The 23,195-nt window shown below is 31.7% G+C and overlaps 1 protein-coding gene across 2 annotated transcripts; it reads left to right on the top strand.

Moving 5' to 3' along the window:
- Positions 1-22,244, top strand: LOC134243488 (uncharacterized). Of its 2 annotated transcripts, XM_062725755.1 has the most exons (18): positions 1-154; positions 2,082-2,260; positions 2,528-2,791; positions 3,392-3,515; positions 3,772-3,953; positions 4,299-4,441; positions 5,046-5,190; positions 7,778-7,872; positions 8,821-9,022; positions 14,267-14,409; positions 14,623-14,800; positions 15,105-15,269; positions 15,495-15,653; positions 19,665-19,752; positions 19,896-19,971; positions 20,155-20,217; positions 20,736-20,880; positions 21,183-22,243. In XM_062725755.1, the coding sequence occupies exons 2-18, from the start codon at positions 2,176-2,178 to the stop codon at positions 21,917-21,919; spliced, it is 2,994 nt and encodes a 997-aa protein (XP_062581739.1). In that variant the 5' UTR covers positions 1-154; positions 2,082-2,175; the 3' UTR covers positions 21,920-22,243. The 2 variants fall into 2 exon arrangements, with proteins under 2 accessions (XP_062581739.1, XP_062581741.1); XM_062725757.1 differs by lacking the exon at positions 20,155-20,217 and having other exon boundaries at positions 16-154; positions 21,183-22,244.
- The last annotated feature ends 951 nt before the right edge of the window (positions 22,245-23,195 follow it).

Below are 23,195 nucleotides of genomic sequence, written 5' to 3'. Positions count from 1 at the left end.
TTTTTCAAATAACAGAGTCCACTTCCGGCGGTGCACACAACAGGATATAACTGACGTAGGAGTTCAAAACCTGTGGATTCTGGAGTAGAAGTAATGCATCTGTATCATGTCGAAGTAAGGAATGCATATGTGTGCCGTGTTGACCACTACAAAGGTAAAATCAAACCTACAGTCTTAAATTATCAATTTATAAATTATAAAAGACACTAAGATTTTTACTTATGATGTCTAAATGAAATTCTTTTATACTGAATTATTTATAACCATAGCATATAAAAATAGATTGGAATTCGCTGTATGTTTGAAAACATTACCACTGACGTTTTTGTATTCTGCTAAATAACTTTTCGGTGTAGATGAATAAAACTATATTGATTTTTATCTTTACTCTATATCTAATGTATTATCAGATTTGAAAGTCAGCTGCTTTTGTATATCAAAGTTTGTTTAAGCTGTTACACTGTCTTGTTACATTTTTTATTCATCCATGAATCAGCAAGAATCTTCAAAAGGGTACCACAAAAAATAAAGTTAGAATAAAATAGAAATAAAAATTTAAAAAGAATGAAATTTAGCAAAAAATATTAGAACAATGAAAGTGGTCAAACTTTGAAAACAATTTAAAAACAGATCGCACTTTGTCAACGCCTGAACAATTTGAACAAATATCATCAGTAGTTGAAACATGATTCATTTATTGATGATGTTACTAATTTCCTTGAGCATAAAAGGGCTTTATCTGAATGCCTTATCCGGCTTATAAATATTTGCTTTCTTTCAAGCGGAAGTCTTTTGTACTCACTGCTTTCTTCTTTAAACTTTTTATGGAATTGATTAAAACATCTTTTAAAAAAGTACTTGTAAGTATTTTTTGCAAGAACTTCAACAAATCCTCCTTTTTCAGATGATAAATAAAACACATCAATAAATTTAGGTTTAGCATACAATAAAGAGAGAATTTTTTAAATAGAATATTGCGAACAATAATGCAATTAATATGCTTCATACATTTTTTATTAAAAAAAATTTCCATGTTTCATTCATTTATCAATAATGGTAATGGTAAATAAGAAAATAAGAAAAAAACACAACTAGAGGTACTGTCAGCAATGTGCTCACTAAATGATACCCTCGCCTCCAATATGGATATAATGGCATTGACATGGTCTTGCTATGGGAAACCCTAAATATGTGTTGGATAAAAAAGTAAAATAAGAGGTGCTCAATGGCATTATGTAATAAAGATTCTCTGAAAGTCTCATGAAATTTCATTAAGTGGTTTAAGAGAAGTTGCGAATAAGAGATGGGTACCCCAAAGAGTAACAGACAAACGGACGGTCGGATGGACATACCGATTACTATATACCCTCCCGCTTTTCAACCGGGGGGGGGGGAGGGTTATAAAAGTTATGGTAAGGGAACAAATTATTTAACACAAAAAGTACCATTCATGTACAATTAATGATCAGTAAGATCTATGGACCAAGTCGTAAGCTCATAACAGTCTTAAATCATGTGAAAGTAGCTAAAATATGTAACAATACAGAAAATATAATTTTCAAATAAATCTAACGGACATTCAGTTAAATTGCTAATCAAATTTTTAATTAAAATTCAAATTTTTTTAAAACCAGAAATAGACATTTTATTTTTTTTCAATACTTTTTGTGACAAACCCATACTTGCTTTTCCACAGCTTTGTCATTTATGGAGGGGAAGTGTTCTTATCTGTTTATAAACGTTGACAAATAAAATCTGAATTCATATTTTTTCTTTGCTTTAGAATATTTTGAAGAAAATTTAGCACATTTTCTTCAAATGTTAAACAGAGGAATGGAAATCAAAATTTTAAAAAATGGATCTTAGGATGATAATAACTGCTAAGTCCAGATATATCCTTAGTAACATCGATTTTTTAAAAAACTTTTTTAAATAAAGAATTTAGAAAAAAAATGAAAATTATTTTTTTTTATCGTTTTCATCTGTTACATGTAAAAAATAAAATGAAATAATGGCAAGAATTAAAAATTCATACTCCTCTTAAGTTCAATTTAACTGTGTTTAGCTATATTAATTTTCAGTGAGATGTAATAAGCTGTATCCGGTTGCGGTAGAACTGACAGTCATACTTAAAAGTGCGCAAACATTCTAGCGAAAACTTAAAAAGCGAAAAGTATGAGCTGCTGTCTAACCTACATAACATTTGGGTTTTTCTGTTCTGTTGTGCTCCAAGAGACTTTAACTTTAGAACTATTTGGAGGTAGGTAGCAATTTTTGAATTTATTGGGTTTTTTTAAATAATAAAATCAATACATTACATAACGAGGAATCTAAATATAACGGTACAATGTTATTTGAAGTTTGTTAAAATTACTTGAAAAAATACTGTGCCTCTGTCATTTTTAAAATTTACTCTTTCTGTGTGTGTTACTTTACACTCGATCGTAAATATTCGTTTAATTAAGATCCTTAAAGCAAACAAAACTTTTATCCCTTTTATTTAATGCCAATTTATAATTCTTTCAAGCAATTACTCCACATACAAGAAGAGTTATTCTGAATGGAACACTGGAATTGAACTGCACAGTTCAGAATGGAATAAATACGTCGACATTGTATTGGGAAACACCAGAAGGAAAAGCCCCGGGCGACATAACGTTCATTATAGGAAGCTATACAATTCAGCTGAGAAAAAAAGTCACCAGTATATCGGAAGAAGGCACTTACCTCTGTAGAAGTACTAGTGAAAAGCAAATATCGAGAAGTCCACGTGCAAATGTTTTTGTTGAGTGTAAGTCGATTATCACAAAAATATTAACAGATTTATCAACAAATTTCAATATGAAAATGTTCTATTCCGTTAAAATGAATTTAAAAGTGTATAAGGTTTAAAGTTGTTCCAAATAATTACCAGGAAAATTTGCTTATTTATTAAGTTTGAGTCCACATTATGGTGATTCAGACAAAATTTTTTATATGTAATTATGTTTAACAACGTTTTTATGACACAATAATGTAGAGCTGCAAATGAGCTTCTGGTTTCTGAAAGTTTCGGACGTGATATGTACATGTATTAAGTTCTCACAAGATTGTACTATTCATGATTCAAGTATAGATAAAACGGTTAATATGTTTAAGTATTTAAGACATTTCTCGTTGTATAATTTTTTGTCTTTATTTAGTGGATAATTTCCACACAAGCACATGCTTTTATCAGAAAATGGAATTTTGAGCATAGGCATAATATGATATCAAGTCTATTAATATTAAAATAATCGAAGTTTGTTTATATGAAATCAACAATTAATCTTCCACGAAAACTGAGACAGTCATTTTCATATATTCAAATTTGAAAAATGAAAAAAAAAATGGTTTAATTTTATTAATATAGATGAAGCTGTACGTAATGTAACTAACTTTACCTGCATGGTAATTCAAGAAAAAGACGAACTTCAGTGCAAGTGGGAATTAGGGACGTATATCCATGAAGAATATTTAAGTATCTTGCCTTCTGTGTGAGTTTCTTAGTAATGTCGATTATTTAGCCAGTAATTTTAGATGTTGTTTTATATTATACACATGTCAGTCAAATTCTTAATTAGTGGAATCGCAAGATCTCTTTATCGATGGAACTTGTAAATTTTTTTTTTCAAGAAACATGAATATATTTTTCATCTTTTCTTTAAAAAAAAAAACAGTAAAATTTTTTTTTTATTTGACGAGTATTTTACAGTTATATGTTTTAATCAAGATGTTTTGTGAATTACACAGGTCTTTTGATGACGGTTACCATTTCTTGGACTGTCCTGAAGAATCTCCACACGAGAGCTGCACTTGGAGCCAAAATGACGGGGACATTTATTCCATTTTAATATGGATCAAACTGACAATCACCAATACGGAATTCAAACTGTCAAAGACGTTTTTCTACTTCTTCCGTAGTAAAGAAATACGTACGTAAAATGAGAAAAACGGCTAAATTGAATACATTGGATTAAACCGAATGGAAATGAAAATATAAGTTTCCCACTAGTTCTCCGTGTAAGGAAAACTGTGTACTTGCTTAATTTTCATCTTTCATTCATTATAAACTTAATAATTTTTGTTAAGCATATACTGAGATTTATGTAAAAACGGTTAAATTGTAATTGTCTAATAATTTATCAGTGAAGTTCAAAAAACTTTTGAAAACTTGTCTATACACTGTATATATTCATTTACATCAAAAACAAACAGAATCAAGATTTTTAAAAACCTTAATAAATCTGGTCAAAATAAAAGGTATATATTTTCTGAAGTACGACTTGGACCACCTACAGACATTGAATCTCAGGTAATGTCTTCCTGTACCTGTGTCAAGCTCAACTGGAGTTCTGGAGAAAGATTCATGGCGACATCAACAAAGATTGTTCTCAACTCTAAGTGGAATGTCACCCCTAGGGCAAGTTGCATAGTTTTAAGTATGCAAAATATGGTTTATATCCAATGTTATTAGAAATATACTAAATTATAAATTATATTGCTGAAGTTTCTATGTTTGAATTAGATTTAATCAGAAATTAGATACATCTGCATACTATGGAAAGTGTTTTATAGTAACCAACAGTACTGAAAAAAAAATTCAGAAATTAAATGATTTAGTGATTCCTCACGTTTTATTCTTCCTAAATTGAATCATTGTCTATTCTTAAATTTTCAAATAATACTAATTTGAAGCAGATGTTAGATTTTTACATTAAAATATATGGAGATTAGATAATTTTCGATCCCAGAAGAGATATAAATGGTATATGATCTCCGTAACCCTTTCGTGAAGTTTAAAAACTTCATGTCAAATTAATTGAAAATAAAGTCAAAATTTATGGTACAGTGTACCTGCTATTTTACTTTACTTTTATATTTGATCAAAACTTATATATCATTCAGATTGCTTACGGTATGCTAAATGAGAAAATATAACCGCTAATTTATTTAAAGAAATACACAATCCGATACAATAATTGACCTTAGCATTTTTCGTTCGATAAAAATTATATTTTGTGCAGGTACAGGTGATAGACTACGGCGAAACAGCGATGATTTGTGGCCTCATTCCCAATTCTGTGTATGAGTTTGAAATACAACAGAAACCGAGTGTGGGTTTCTACTACAGCGATTCCACAACGGCTAAGTTCAAGACTTGTATAACAGGTAAATCTAGTTAACAGATACTAGTATATTAACCTTCCTAGATTGCATAAGAAGATTATAGTTTATACAATATCAAATAAGTATTTTCAATGTACGATTAAAGGATTTTTTTGGCTTTTTTTATGTATTTATTTATTTTAAGGCATGCAATCTTTGGAAAAAAATGTTTTGACTGAACCTCTTGTATAACATGAAGCATTAAATTTCTTTTTTTTAATTTAATTGTCTTAAAAATGACAATGACACGGCATTCAATAGATGGAGTGCTCAGAAAATCAATACAAAATTCGATTTATGGTGTAGAATGACGTAGAATAATGTTTTCATAAGAGAACTCAACATATCTACGATTCATATTTACATGTGTATCTTGGAGAAATTTTCTTTCGTAAAACTGGATGTTTGGTCATTATTTACACACAGAGTTGTCCACAGATTTTTGTTCCCGTTTTTCCTGATCATATCATTGAACATACGGCGGATGTGAGCGATCAGCAGGGGATGCTTACATGTACTCCTCCATGGCACCTGATCCCACCTCCGATTTTTGAGCTCAGATACTGTTTGTTATCTCCACATATTTCATCTTTACACAAAGAAATAGTTACGTTGTTATTCTTTTTTTACAATAAAATAGGAGTACTTTTCTTTTTAAAATAGTCCGCCAAAATTGAACTTTTTTTTTTTTTAATTAAATTTTATAGCTTCGGAAAGGTCGCTCCACAATGAAAACAAAGAAAAAGTTTTGTAGAGAATAAGATAACTATTTACGCCACAAACCCTTCTGGTAAATTGTGAAGGAGGTTATAGTGTAGAGTGATTTAGTTTTAAGACACATATCATTGCAAGTGCAAAATGATCGTATTTAATTGTACCATTACTTAGTAACATGCAAACTAGCCTTACTAAATATCATAACTACACCATGTTCACGATAAAAGTTATGGACAAAATCATTTTAGCAATTCAATGGGATTAAAATTAAGTAAATATTATGATTATAGGGTAAATTAATAGAAAACAGTTTTCAAATTCAGAATTACATTGAAACATAACAAATATCAGGAGAGCAAACATACATACATCTCTTAAGTCATCATTGGGTAGTATCAGATACCATGGGGGAGTCAGGAATCTCTATCGCCTGATCACGCCCTACCACTGTTCCGTTTTATGATCGGGCAAATTAAAAAATCCGTAAAACAATGGTCACAGAAGTTGAATTTTTTGACTTTGCAATAAATCGTCTTCGCTGACAAGATCTTTTTATTCTGCAACTACCCCTTGCATTTACCTAATAAAGGTAACCTAATAAACCAAAGCTTTATCCGGTCACTGCCGTAATAAAGCCTCGTGCATGTATTCCGACGTTCCAAAAGCATTGTGACGTCACGTATATTGCAATGTTTACGCCAAGGCGTCATAGTTTCAACTGCAGAGATGTGCCTAAATCTGTCGAAAATAGCTTGTTTTGGACGTTCAAATGTTGAAATATGTTGCAGGATAAACAAAATACATAGTAACTGTTTTGAAATATAAACGATATTTGGGCTGGGGTCGAAAACGTAAGAGGGCTCGGCAAGCCTCGCCCTCTATCACGTTTTCTTACCCTCGCCCAAATATCGCTTACATTTCAAGACAGTAACCATGTATTTTATATTTATCGACCATGCAATTTGCGAAATGTTTATTTTAAACGTCTTTTGATATCCTTGTATACTCTATTTATTCGTCAAAAGCTTGCCTCGTAATCGAAATTGTTTATAGAGCATTCTCTTGCGTATCGAATCAGTTTGGAGCCATAGAGTCCATGCATATGCAGCTGAATTGTAAATTGCTAAAAAGGTTAACAATAGAGGAATTGAAGACATAATATTTAGCACACAGCTTTGTTTTTGTTGTCTTTTCGTATTGTTCAATTAATATATCAAAATAATAAATAAGATGTACCACTCTTTTCGTTTTTTCCTTGGTTTGGAGTTCAGGGGGATATGTGTATATTAAATCATTGATAGAATAAAACTGAATATAAGTAAAAATTGATTAAACGTCGCCAATAAATCAACAAAACAAATTAAATAAAGAGGCAAAATATCCTTTTGAGGTAAAGATTTTTTAATAAATTCTGAATCACATATATATATGGAGTTTGAATTATTAATAAAGACTGTAATTGTTAGATTGTAAGAAGAGTTATTTCCTAGACAAAAAATATTTAGTTACTTTATTCATCTAGAAGAATATTTATACATGCCTTTTTAAGGAAAACAACTTTATTGCCCATAGACTTTTTATGAAATATATGTTTTATATATTTATTTTGAGATAAAATCTCTTGACAATATTCTTTTTTTACTTTATTTAGAAAAAGCAATAGTTCACACAATTCTTTAGTAAACCTCTTCCATTTGTTTCCGTTTGCTTTGAACATTCATTCGAGTTCTTTTATTAAAAATATTAAAAAATGAGAAGTTGATGAAGAACACAGCTAGATGATGAATTTACATGTACTTGTTGTAAATGATAAACAATATGTAACAATGGAAGGTATATTTCTTTAGATTAATCAGTGTTGCACTTTTAACAGCTCCAACAATTGGACCGGGACTTTTTTCCAGTGGTTATTCGGCGAGAGAGTGTGGCACTTCCTCGGAACTTCGCACAGTTATTATTTATTGGAAGGTATACTCAAACTTTTCAAACATTACAAAATCATATATGATAGCTCTTAATACAAACAAAAAGGGGAAAAAAAGAATGTTATATTAACAAATAGAGAACTTCTAAATATTACAATGAATTTAAGAGATAGATATGAAGTCTCTAGAGTAATGTCCTTCCCCAAACCTTATAGTTTGAAAACTTTCTAGGAAATTAAAGACCTCTGATTATATTTTAGCTGAATGTAGCTCAATAATCTTGATTAAATCCATTTTTTAAATTATGTTATGAATAAAATAAAAAAAAAAGTGAAAGAAAACAAAAAAATCTATTCATAAATTTACGTGAGGAATTTTTGTAAATGTGACAAAATCTTACGTCTTAATGTTTATCTTTTGAAAATCCAGATCTGATTTACAACTTTCCTACAAAATGCTTTACTGCAGTATGTCATTGCAGTGGTTATATTTTGCTGTTAGCTTTTTGTTTTTTGTTAATGAAAATCAATACAAAGATGTATTGTCGGTTCCAGCAAATGTTCTGCTACATATTATCCCCTCATCGTTTACTCTTTATACTTCTAGGTTTTACTTTTTTTAATTATAAGAACAAATGAGTTCTAAGAGTGTAACTGGACCTTTATCTTTTGTCAATTACACTTTTTTACTTGCGTTTACTCATTTATATTGCTTTAAGAAAGATAAAGAAAAGAGAAAATAAAAAAAAAAATAAAAACGAAGAGAATAAAACCTAAACAAATACAGAATAATTACTGATTTTTTATTGGCTACATTATTCTGAGAAAAAACTATGAGTTCAAGGTTTGATTGTGTAAATTGTTCATTTCGTGATGGACATTAATTGGTTGGTCTTTTTAAAACAGAAATATACTCCAAGGAAATTTTATTTTATTTAGTGATTTCACAGTAAATTGCCGTAACAAAGTATTAAGTTATTGGTTTGTTGCAGAAAATTCCTGAAATGTATCAGAATGGCGCTATACACAATTATACAGTTATCTCTGACGGTTTGGAGCACTATAGCTTTGGAGCGAGTACTTTTTACGGAAGCCTGTTGGTGCCATGTGAAGGTTGTCACAATCTCAGTGTAACTGCCTGTAACTCTGTTGGTTGTTCCCCGCAGTCATCTATAATCATCATGGACCACAAAGGTAAGTTTATAGGCATGGTACATAATACATCTACAGTGTTGCTTTAAAAAGAATCCTTTTGATATAGTTTTAATACTGCTATATAGGAAGCAAATAAACATAATTGAAAAATATATAGAAACAAAAACACAAGCCCCCCCCCTCCTATGTTTCATGCCAGAAATTGTCAAATCTGTTTCCTATATATATATATATATATATATATATATATATATATATATATATATATATATATATATATATATATATATATATATATATATATATATATATATGATTGATAGATAAGCTCTCAAGGTGACCAGACGTGTTTTACAGTGCTCCTCCTTATCAGTAATTACCTATGCTGCTAATCATGGTATATAATGGAATCAATTAATCTGAATGAAAACACAAGTTTGTTCAAATCTATTTTGGATACTTTTGGATTTTCTTTTTCACACGGAAAATCCAATGCTGCTGCTGAAGACTCTTTAATTGATCTACCAGATTTCTTACGAGTGAAATATAACCAACAGAGCATCACCTTGAACTATGATGAAGATAGGACTGACGACATCGTGACCACTCTAAACAGTGAACTTTTGTTTACCAAAACTGGTTTCAAAAACGGATGTATTTATAAATCAGATAATGGCAATGTTACAGCAACACTTTACAAATCAACTCAGACAGTCCATATTCAAGGGAGTGAGAGATTCACCTGGCTACAAGAATTCATTGGACAAATTCCTCACCTGCCAATAACTGAGGTTAGTAAAATTGAAGGGATGATACAGCCACAAAACACCTCCACCCCTAAACCTTGTAAACAGCAAGATATAGAAAGCAGACCATGTCAAAACTGTAACAGCTCTCAAATCATTCAAAAACTGACCAAGTCTCTTACTGATCTCTCTGAAGAAGTTGCCAGACTGAAAAGGGAGTTGCATTCTCTTCGGAACAAAAACACTCAATCAGTAGATGCAACTACTCAAACAAGGGAACCACCTAGAAAAACCAAGGCCATTGATACGCGGGACATTAAGGAGAATCATGTACAAGGCGTGTCAAGACATACTCAGTGTACTAAAGTTGAGACAAGGGAATTCTCAACTTCTACAGAAACCTTGCCAGCCCAAAAAGAACAGAAAACCTTCAACAGACCGAAAAAGAACCCTAACCTGACGACCGATGTTCCATCTGGAAAATCTGTTCTAATAATAGGAAGCTCGATCCTACAGCGAATTCGTACCCGTGGGTTGCTGAAAAACGTTGCAGTCCGTACAAACAGAGGGGCTCGGCTGTCCGATATTAGACGGATTCTTCAAGGAATTGATCTAACTCCATTCCAGTCAATCGTCGTCCTTGCCGGTGGAAATGATGCTTCCAGCAACAGAGATATTGAGACAAGTGAATGTGATCTCACCGAAATCGTGCTTGATATCCAAAGGAGATCGCCATGCACCGAAATTTATATCTCGGAGATACCACCACGAAGAGATACTAGTGTTTCTCAAATAAATGAAATAATCAAATTTGTGTGTGAGGAATACAGTGTGAATTATATCTCACTCCGAAATATGTTCCAATCTTCGGATCTGTTCTGGAGGGATGGGATCCATTTATCCGACAGGGGAACATCAACACTTTTGAAAGCATATGACGCTCATGTTCGGATAATTAAAACGCGTCGTTCAAATGAAACACAAAACATGCCTGGTAATATGAATGTGTGCTTCAACTGTGGTGAATCTGGCCATTCCTCCCAGAATTGTCGGCACGGATTTAAAATCGTCTGCTGGAACTGCCGCTCCCCAGGTCACAAAGCAAAACACTGTTCGTATTAGGAATTCGGCAAAGAAGAAAATGCCGAACAATCTACCCTCTTAAATTCAAACCCCTTTAGTGTTTTAAACAATCTCTGTGCTGAATGCGGTGAAAAATCATGCAAATGTTCTTATATCTGTAGTGCCTGCAATATCAAAGATAAATCAGTAGAATCAGATGTAGCTGAAAATTTAATGTCTCCTTCACAGTCAGTCAGGAACTGTAATGTAAATACTGTCAAAAAAGTATTTCACGTGAAACCATGTACATCCTCCATTACTAAATCACCAAAACAATTTCTTAATTCAACAATTTCTACAAATATTGACCAATCACAAAAAAAAAGACAAACAATTTCGGACTTGTCAAGAAAGGTCTTAGATTTGGGAATCTAAATATATGTCATATCATGCCAAAAATTGACCAACTTAAAATTCTTTTATCAGGTTATCGCTCTATGGATGTATTTGGTATCTGTGAAACATTTCTAAATGAGGAAACAGACAACTGTGTGTTAGATATTGAAGGATTTAATTTTGAAAGAAAAGATAGATTATTGAAATAAGGAGGAGGATTAATGGTATATGTTTCCAAAAATGTACATTACAAACGTAGAAATGATTTTGAAATAGGTAATATTGAATCCATATGGCTTGAAATTAATATCCCAAATTCAAAACCAATTTTTTATTGTACCACATATAGGCCCCCATCTGCCACCACCTGCTGGGTAGAAAGTCTAACACGGGAGATAAATTGTGCATCCCGCTGTGACGATGCTGAAATTATTTTAACAGGTGACTTTAACATCGACTTGATTAAAGACCCCCCAAGATACTGGACCTCTGCTTTTGAAGAATATGACTTCACACAGCTAATTAATGTACCTACACGAATAACAAACACCTCATCAACTCTTATTGACCATATTTATACTACCCTACCAGAAAACATATGTGAATCTGCAGTACCATCAATTGCGATATCTGACCATTATCCTGTCTGTTTTACGAGAAAATTAAATAATAACATCAACAAATTCAAACACACAGAAATAACATACAGAGACTTTAAGCGTTTTAATGAAAATAATTTTCTTGCAGACTTAAAAGAGGTAAATTTCCAATCATTGGAATCATTCTCAGACCCTAATGAAGCACTCAACAAATTCTATTCACTTTTTAATGCTGTATTAAATAAACATGCAAAAGTAAAAACAAAAAGAGTTAAGCACGACACAAGACCTAAATGGTTAACTCAAGAAATTTTGCAAGCTCAACACATGCGTGATAACCTCCATAAAAATAAAGACTTTGAAAATTTCAAAATATGGCGCAATAAAGTCACATCACTAATTGAAAACGCCAAGATTAATTATTATAAAACAGCTATAGAACTAAACAAAAATCCAAAACAAATGTGGGATATATTAAACAGTTTAGCCTCTAAATCTCGTAATTATATTCCAGCTGCACTTGCTAGTAATAATTATATCACAGAGGATACACAAGAAATAGTAGAATTGTTTAATTGTCATTTTTCAAATATTTCTGCAGAACTTCTTTCAGGTATAAATAAGGAGGAAAATGACTTTACAAATCTTTTAGATTTTGTTAAGTCTAAATTAGGTGCAGACAAGTTTTCTATCCCGCTCATAAATTATGACGAAGTACTAACCTTACTCAATAAACTAGATACATGTATAAGTAAATCTTCAGGTGTTGATACCATCGGGCCACGTCTATTGAAACTTACTTCTCAAATAATATATAAGCCCGTGACCCATATTATCAATACTAGTATCATAACTGGTATTTTCCCCGAAAGTTTTAAACTTGCAAAAGTTACCCAGTCTTTAAAAAAGGAAACAGATTAGATCCAAATAATTATAGGCCTATTTCTATTTTACCAACATTATCAAAAATCATTGAAAAACATGTGGCAAAATATATACGATCTCTTTTTTCGGATTTTGATCTTATAGTAGATTCTCAATCAGGCTTCAGAGAACTACATTCATGCCAAACAGCCCTTACAAAAATTACAGATGAATGGTTAAATGAAATGGACCAAGGTAAACTTGTTGGTACTGTTTTTCTTGATTTTAGTAAAGCTTTTGACCTTGTCAATCATGATATTCTACTTAAAAAACTACAATGTTATAACTTTGATGCAATAACTTTACAATGGTTCAGATCTTATTTAAGTGAAAGACTTCAAAGTGTCCATCTGTCCAACAAACATTCATCTTATCAGCAAGTCACAGCGGGAGTTCCACAGGGATCTATACTAGGTCCTCTTCTGTTTTTATTTTACATTAATGATCTTCCTTTATGTATTTCAAAATCCAAATTAGAATTATTTGCAGATGATGCCACTTTACATACATCAAGTAAAGATTGTCAAACTATTGTAGATACATTATCAACGGATATAGCTTTTATAGAAAAATGGTGTTCTCAAAATCAAATGGTTCTAAATTCTACAAAAACCAAATGCATGTTAGTTGGTACGCATCAAAAGAGATCAAATTTTTCTGAGCATGAAATTATTCTATCTGTATCAAACAAAAAGCTTGATATTGTATCAAATGAAAAAATTCTTGGAGTTTATTTAGATAATTCTTTACATTACAATGTACATATTGACCATGTTTGTAAAACACTGTCACGTAAAATTTCTGCCCTCCGTAGAATTAAAAAGTTTCTTCCTCTTCAAACACGCAAGCTGTTTTACAATGCATATATTCTGCCTTCAATTGATTATTGTCTAACTATTTGGGGTAATACATCTCACTCAAATCTTGACAGAGTATATAAGCTTCAAAAACGCGCTGCAAGATGTATTTTAGATGCTCCTCCTGATGCGCCATCACAACCTCTCTTTGAGAAACTAGATTGGCTCACAGTGTATGAGCAACTTATTGTAAATAAATATGTTTTGTTATATAAATCATTGTTCAACTCTCACCCTACTTATTTAAATAGTATGTTTAACTTCCAGTGTAATAATCAATACAATCTTCGATCAGAATCTAATTTAGACTTGTGTGTACCAGCTCGTAACTGTAAGCTTTTTGAGAACTCCTTTCAATACTCTGGTGCTATCTTATGGAATAAATTACCTGTACATATAAAAATGTCTCAAACACTGAATGTTTTCAAACATCAAGTCAGAAAATTTGTAAAACAATGTCGAAATAACTTATGATTATTTATTTGAGTGTGTATATTTATATATGTATGTATATTGATTTTTGTCTACAGAAGGCCCCGGGGAAGAATAGTGCGTGCACTAATCGGGCTACCTTCTTTAAATAAAGTATTATTATTATTATTATTATTATTATTATTATTGTTATTATGTAATTTGTTTTACAATAGAAGAATTTAATAGAACAATTTTTTTTACTTAAATTAAAATAATGATTCGTAGAACTACAACCCCCAGACAAGTTGATTGTGGAGAGAGAAGATGATGATGATAAATTACATTTGTTTTGGTTCGGATCTTCTCAGGATGCCTCACAAGTACAAATTATTTGGTGCAAAGGGGAGGTTGTTATTCAGAAATGTCGGGTAGGATTATGAAATTATCATTCTGTCAATGCATGTGAAAGTATATATTATGTGATGTCCAATTGAAAAATCTTTCCCTGTGCACTTTGAACTAGTGCTGTTAAGGGTTGTTTTTTTTTAATTCAGTGTAAATACTCTCTTCATTACATATTTACCTTTCAAAATTGCATGTATTGGCATTCACAATCTGTTCTATTTCATTGTAATTTTAAGGGTGAAATCAACGTACTACAAAAAGACATCAGTCTTACTGGAAATCACGAGGTGGTTTCTACACAAGACATAAATGATTCGGTAGATGACTCCTTTTTTGGTGTTGCCTTCTTAAGTGGTGCAAATTTAAGTAGTGGTATTCGCTGGCAGGAAACATGCAGATATACTAAAGGCAGTGGTAAGACGGTTCATATATTGTTTGGTTCTATATTTACTTCATGTGATTATGCGTCAGGCTTTGATTGAATAAAGTATAAATGAGGAAAATGTTAATATGAGGCCATCTTTTGATTTGCATTCTATACATAGGTTTTCTTTGGATTTAAGTTGAGAGTTTTGTGCTTTGAAGCACTAGTACCTAATTAGCAATTTTTAAATATTTCATGAAACAACACATAAATTTAATGATAAAGAAGACCTTTTCAATTTGCTATTGGTCTGCAGATGTTAATTTTTTATGTAGCTCTTCAATTAAATTTCAGAGATTAAGAAGCCGTCAAATATTAATCTACTTCCGGATCCCTCAGATAAGAATCTTATTGTGTCATGGTCTCCTATCAAGTGCGACAGGACGAGTGCAAAAAATGCTTACGTTCATTCTTACAGAATACAATATTGTCAGTTGGATGGACTTAATAATTGTAAAGGTGATATAGATTTATTTTCACTCTTGGTATAAATATATGGAGTGTTAATTCTTAATGAACACTTTTGAAACAAAAGAAACAATACATTATATTATACTTATATATTATATTTTCATGTAAAATAGTTGAATTTGATTGGTCGAGAAACATTTGTTAAAAAACACTATTACCAATATTGCAATATTTATATAATTTAAAATTTATAATCTTATACATTCGCTACAGAGGACAAAGCCAGTGCATCTATTCCTGCTGATGGCATGACACGGTACACCATTGTAGGCCTTATACCTGAAAAGAAATATGGTATTTGGGTTGCGGCAGTTTCTCTTGGAAAAAATATTTCAACAAGTGATATGATCATTGGAACTCCTATAAGTAACGGTAAACGAAATCTACAGAGGTGTATCTTTCTCCACCCTCTTTCTAAAATCTTTATAGGTATTTTTCAAGAACGTTTACGTGTCTTTATTTTACTTTTTTTGTCTTTGATCGCCATTAAACTTCTTTAGTGATATACTATTCCAGTTAAACACATACATACTCTGAAGATAATACATGTATTTGAAAATACTTGTGTTCCTTAATGAGAATTAGTTATGCAGGTTTTGGAGATCTGGCAAGTACTCTGAAGCTGACTTCAAAAGGACGTTTGTGTTTCTGATTGATGACTTTTTGGATACCAGGTCTTCTATCAATCTATCCATGGGTACCAATTGCGCACCGTTATAAGCAAACCTATTTTTTTATTCATATGAAGTAGAATTTGTGCAAAATCTTATGCGTGAAAAGAACGCAGTTAGGTTAAGTACTCCCTTAGGTACCTCAGCTAATGCAGAGCTTCGAGAATTCGATTATGACGTCACGGTAAAAACTGTGCAAATGAATCTCGGCCAATAAATACTAATTTTTCCTTTTCATACCTTTTGAATGTAGTCATTTTTCATAAATATTGTAAAAATAAAGCAATGTGTAGCTTATCTTGTCATTATAACACTATTTGAATGTAGAATTAAAGCCACCTTGATCTTTCTGTACTGAGATGACGTCATAGACTTGTTTGACACAGTACAGTTTCTTTGTACTTGAGACGTAGATCAAGCTGTGACTGTAAAATTGAAATAAAAAAAATAAGCGTGATTTGACTAAAATGCAGTCATATTTTTAAATGCATTAATCAGTATTTTCCAGACTTGAATTGAAAGCGATTAGGTTTCATATTAAGCTGCGGTAATGCACATTTATCCATAAACGTAATAACATCACAGGCACAACTTCTCGAAAATCTCAAAAGTTCAACGATATCCGCTTAACTATAAATTATGTTATTTATACACTTATAGCTATTGTCCCTACTATTTGAACATTGCTGGGAGCAAGCTGTGCGCTGTTTTGTTTTGTTTTGTTTTGTTTTTTTTGCTTTTTTTCCCGTAATTTTTACATTATTTCAATGCGTATAATATTAATGTACGAAGTTTATCAAAAGACGGCGAAATTTTATATTATTCCTGGGCATGAGGAAGTTGCCACCACAGAGTCTGACACATCTGTTTCGTTCTTGGATATTTTACTTAAAAAGACGTTTATGGTAATCTAACAACCAAGCTATATGATAGACGCTATAACTTTAACTTTTCTATCGTCAACTTCCCTTACTTATGCAGCAATATACCTTCATCACCTGCATACTGAGTGTATGTTTCTCAGTTGATTCGATACGCAAGAGTTTGCTCAACGTATAACAATTTCTAAATCGAGGTAAATTGTTGACAAGCAAGTTGATGAAACAAGAATATCAGCCGTCTCGTTTAAAGTCATCATTTCGTAAGTTCGATACAATGACCTTGTCAGGAAATACAATTATCATTGAGACAAATGCTGACTTACGTTTTTTTACACTAATTGTTAGTCCATTATTTATACACTGAATTGACGAAGGATTTTTCCGTTATTTCCTGATCATGACAAGGAGCACATAGCGGTGTGACCGGTCAGCAGGGGACGCTCACGCCTCCATTGCACCTGATCCCACCGCTGATGTTTCGGAGGTCCGTGTTTGCTCTTCTCTTATTTTGTATTGTTTTATGGATTTTGAGATTGAATACTGTTCGTTATCTCCATATCCTTCCCAGCACTTTTAGTGTTAAAGAATTTGTCCTTAACAAAACACAATCAATATCAGAGTTAATAATTATTCGTATATAGTTGAACTTTAGCGATCTTTATCGTCGTACATTTTTTCCTAATTTTAAACGTGTCACGTGACAAACAGCTGATGTAAGTGAAGTCGCTTTGGCCAAACTTTTGACAGAGACCCCATACATACATATGCAACACATGTTGTAGAATTCCCATTAAATAAAAACTCATGCTAATAAAAATAATATCAACATAATATTGATTTCCACAGAATATTTTAAGATGTATTTCTTATGAACGGCCTTAACCTAGCTGCGAAGAAAACACTTGTTTTGGCCTTCAACTCGACATTTAGATATATCGACCATGTATTGTCAATTGCACAATGTAGCAATGGTAATTTCCATTCTTATGTCGATACGATATATTCTGGTGAGCTTGAGATAAAAGGTACCACAGACTCTGACACATCTGTAACATATTTGGATATTTTACTTGAAAAAACATTAATGGTAATCTAACAACCAAGCTCTATGATAAACGTGATGACTTTATCTTTTCTTTCGTCAACCTCCCTTACTTATGCAGTAATAAACCTTTATCACCTGCATACGGAGTTTCTGATTATTTCGTAAGTTCTATGGTCGATATTTATACATTGAATTGACGACAGATTTTCCTGTTTTTCCCGATCATGAAAAAGAGCACGCGGCGGGTGTGACCGGTTGGCAGGGGATGCTACCTCTCCATGGCACTTGATCCCACGTCCGATGTTTTGGAAGTCCCTGTTTGCTCTGCTCCTTTTTTGTATTGTTTAATGGACATTTGATATTGAATACTCTTTGTTATCTCTATATGTTTCGTTCTAGAGTACATACTTTGTGCTCAAAATCATAGTCTCCTCTCCAATATCATGAACATCATCTAAATTTATATACATATCGGAGTGGATACGGGTTTGGATTTGGAGCACTATGAATTTGAGCACGGGGTACGTTTTTGAGCATCAGGCCAAGATTTCCAACAACCTTTTGAAATTGTCAATTGTACTTAACGAGATCGAGTCTACTTCGAGTTTTTAATTTCATGCAGACAGAAGTGCGACAATACACCTTTCACAAATATTGTGATTTTAAAATAATATTAACATTACCTGTAACGCCTACAGGTCTGAAAATGGGATTTTACGACAATAATTAGGAAAAACGATGAAATGGCTCCAACAACGTCACAGTTTAAGCTATGAACGAATGACACGTAACTCGATTATACAGGTGTGTGTTCGTAGACGTCCAGAAATATTATACTATAAACGGATGACAAAAATGACAAAAAATCAAAGGAAACATATAAGCAATCTAAATATTCCTATTTTTTTTTACTGAAACTATTATCTGCACCGATATGTGTATAAATACCGCAATATAGCAATTATAGAGGTATTGGCATCGAAATAACCTTGTAATTAAGACCTTGACCAACCTAGATGGTAAACATTTTACAATACCTTCTACCTTCATGACTGAAAAAATCTCTAAGGGAGAAATACAAAAAATATGGGGAAAATGTGATAATTTGGCACTTTTCCAACAAATTCCCATAGAGTTCAATAGTAAAATCTTATAACTTTTGAAATGGTTCCCTAAGAAACCGGGAAGGTAAACATTCGATTTTTAGTACAAATCTTACTACAGTAAAAACTAATTTAAGAAAATTATCAAAATCCCTTGGGTAGAAAAAATTAGACTCGGCCTCGTTAATTAACAGCAGACCTCTTTCTATATTATTTTGAAGCACAATATAGTTTAAAACTGGTAAAATTGCAACTGGAAAGGAAAATCTCTCGCTTTTGTCTTGAATAAGACACTCTTGACTTATCGACAATGTTTAATAAATTTGCAATATACATACGTATTTATTTCATACGTTGATTTTATATATCCTAACAAACTCGAAACTGGATACACAGGGGAGACAAACATGTCAAAGTTCTATTTGAATTTTTAACTTAAGATAATCGTTGGTGTCAAACTAACAACGAAACTGTCTAATATGCGTGATGATTATAAACAATCTAAATGTATTATCATCTCCAGATTCACGTAACAGTATATATCATTATCACCCGCATATTGGGATTGTGTCTCCCATTGATATCGTTTATGTTTCTATATTTCCAAACACGTCTATTTTAAAGTTAAAATATTTTAGAAATGATTTTTCGAGGATTTTAAAATTTATTTTTTTAACTTTTAGATTTGACAAATAGTGATATCTCTCTTATTGTTGCTGGGAGTGTTCTTGGTTTCATTCTTGCAATATTTGGTTTTGTTTGCATCACCAGGTTTGTAAAAAGAACGTAATTTTTGTTTTCATCTATAAATTTCTGCTGATGGTTTAACTGCGAGCTTTTTTAAAGAAAAGGTTTAGAAGCATTAACTCTCTTAATCTATTAATTATTTACCTTTCCTAATGTCTTTTTTTTAGACAAGTAATCAGAAAGATTGGTTTTCGAGAAAAATTTCCCATTCAAACTATTCCAATTGAAGGTAGCGAACAAACTGTAAGTATTGAGATTTACTATTCCAGAATATGTATTTAATTTAATGACTTGAATCATTTGGAAAATTATTGTTTAAGAATCATACTTTAATTTTTAAAAAATGCAATCAAAAAGAAATCAATAAGAATTGCACTTTAATAACTAAGTTTATAACATCCTGAGATTTTGTTTATTTTACAATAGAAAACCAGTCGATATATAGATCCGGATTATACTGAAGAGGTTCTTTCCTTTATGCAAACTGAGGTTAGATTCGAGATAAGACAGAGTTCTAATAAGATAGACTTTAAATCTGAAGGAAAAAAAGAATTCTCTACATTTTAAATCCACTCACAGTCTTAGTTACAAACACTTAAAACAATCCACATATCAAAAAACCTAACAGTCAAGGTTAGAAACACTTATAATCTAAGTAGGAAAATGAATGTCGTGTTGTAAGTCAGAGACAATCAAAATCGAAGGAAGAAAAAAGTAGACTTGTGACCCACTCTACATTTATAAAGACACCATTGCAAATAAAAGATACAATCTGAGTATATAGTAAGAACGCTACGTTTCTCCCTGTTTCATTCCCCTTTTTTGTAATTATTAGACTATTTTCTTAAAGATCCATATTTACACGTAATACACGATATTTACACGATATATGTAAATTACTAGGGTTGTTATCTTTCGCCATTTGTGATGTTGTTTTTGTTGGTTTGATACAAGGCGATCTTATAAAAGTGCAATGAACTCAAGTATACAATATTTATGCATTTTAGGTATCTGATCTCCCTCTAGAGTACAAACAGTACACGAAAGAACTCAACAGAGATAGTGGTCACAGCAGCAACTCCTCAGCACAAAGTGATTCACATTTAAACCATGACTATTTGTTGATAGAAGATCAGAAACCTCATTTTTATGGTATTATAAATCATATTTATTATTATGATATAATAAAACCACATTATGTTTTTTACATAATGAGTTATATTCGATACTGTTTATGACATTAATAAGATACAGATTCATGCACTCAAATCAGTGGTATCAATTCAAATTTTATTTTTTATTATTAAAAATAAAATCCATTCGTTATAAAGTACTTGAAAACAACCAGTAAAAGATTCTAGAAATGCATTTAAAACATAAATATTTTACCCATACTCATAGGACATGGTATACATATATTATATATATATTATATTTTAAAATTCTTTAATCAGCTCACAAGTCAACAATCAACTATTCAGAAAGAATATTAAGATCAGATACAAACGAAGAGTTGAGATCGTCTAGCAGTGAAAGCTTGACGTATATTCCCCCGCTTAAAGAAATCATGGATCCTGGCAGATCCTGTGGGGAAGATAAAGCTTTGGTATACAAGTACAATAAAGATTCCATACAAAACCAGCTTGGGGAATCAAAATGCCCTAAAGATGTTGACTATTTGAGTAAAAGCACACTTCAAGGAAAGTCTGAGCTTTCTTCAAAAGGAGACCATTCTGAAGAATGCAAAGGTACCGAAGTTGAGAGTTTAATGGACAGTGGGTATTTGCAGAACACAGCAATACCAGGACAAAATCTCAGCGCAGAGACAATATCTGATTATATAAGTGGAAAGTTATTCACCAAGAACTCAAGAGAATGTCTTCTTAACAAATATTCAAGAAAGATTACTCCAGTGCTCAAAACATATAAGAAGAATATGGAATTTAATACCAACAACCAAACAGACTCTTCCAATGATGATTCAGATCTCAATAGTTCTAGTGCATCCGATAACATAATAGTATCTTCAATTAATCCAGTTCCCCAATCAATCAGTCTGTGCAGTTCTAGTTCTAACCAAAATGATCAAATGGGAAATTTCGAATTAATACAGACCAAGAATATGGTTGATTGCAATGATTCCTACATTCCTTTCGAAGCCTCTTTACAACAGTCGCATTTGTGTTACTAAAATGTGAACTGTTCAGACAAATACTCGTTGACTACATGATTACAACTGTTGACATTTAAGCAATAAGATTTAAAGTATAGTTTTTATTGTCCATCATAGGATTTCATTATGCACAATAAAAAACATAATCATACATTGATATATAATTCAATGACCATTTACAGTATACAAGTTTTCTTCAAGATAACTGTGAATTATTCAAATTATTTTAAAGAAGAATGTACAATTTAGTCCACGTACATTTTTCGACCAGGTTTTCTTTATTCACATTTTGTATAGTATATTAAAGAAGATATTGAATCTTAAACTACAAACCGTGTTGCTTCATGAAAAATATCTAAGAGTATGAATACTATTATAATAATATTAACAGACAGTTAACTGGAATAAAAAAAATCATTTCAATGATCGCGTCTTGTGTTATTGACAAACCATTGGGAAAAAAAATGAAAAACAACAATATTTATGTCAGTTGGGTATATTTATTTATAGTATTTTATTTTTGTAATGAGATTTTATTTCTTGTATTAATGGAACATATGGAGATATGTATATTATTAAAACAGTAACTTGATCCGAAGGGTCGTATCACGTCGAGTTGACAGGGCGGATCATCAGATCTAACGAGACGTGATACGGCTCTTCGAATCAAGTTACTGTTATAATGATAAAGAACGAGGGCGCTTTTGATTGGCATTCGGCAGGAATCTGGGCATAATTGAAAAGTGAAAATTTTATCGACATGTCACATGAAATTTTAACATTTTTTTTATTTATCGAGTTCCTGTGCAACAGGAAAGGAAAATATTTTCCCGAAATTGAGCTTTGATTTGCAAAAAAATCACTTTAAAATTGGCCAGATCAGACATCTGGTACAAAATGGTACATTTTTAAACACTTTTTTCTAAAATTTTTCTATCTCTGGGTCTTCTCTCCATGATTTTGAAACGTTATTTGTGTGTATTTTAATTCAAAGAAACGAATACACTTTTTTAAAAAATGGAGAGAAGACCCAGAGACCACGAAAAATGAACTTTCCCCCCCCAAAATCCAAATGTGAGAATGTGGTGCTTCTTAAAATCATCTGTGAATATGAAGCGGTGATAGCTCAGTGAGTTGGGATATCTGTTCAGTGCACTGCTATTGAAAAGTTTTTGGTTCGAGCCTGGCATGGGGCGTTAATTACTAAGTAATTGTTTTTTTTTCATGCAAACAACCATTTATTTTGTCAGTTTCGTTTTATGTACTGGTGTATTAAACTTTTGAATTAGATAAA

Source organism: Saccostrea cucullata, unplaced genomic scaffold (assembly GCF_032062105.1).
Source record: "Saccostrea cucullata isolate Sc308-1 unplaced genomic scaffold, CSIRO_AGI_Scuc_v1 ctg503, whole genome shotgun sequence".
Lineage (NCBI taxonomy): Eukaryota > Metazoa > Mollusca > Bivalvia > Ostreida > Ostreidae > Saccostrea > Saccostrea cuccullata.
Note: the sequence above shows the minus strand (reverse complement) of the source record. Positions and strands in the feature narration are given on the sequence as shown.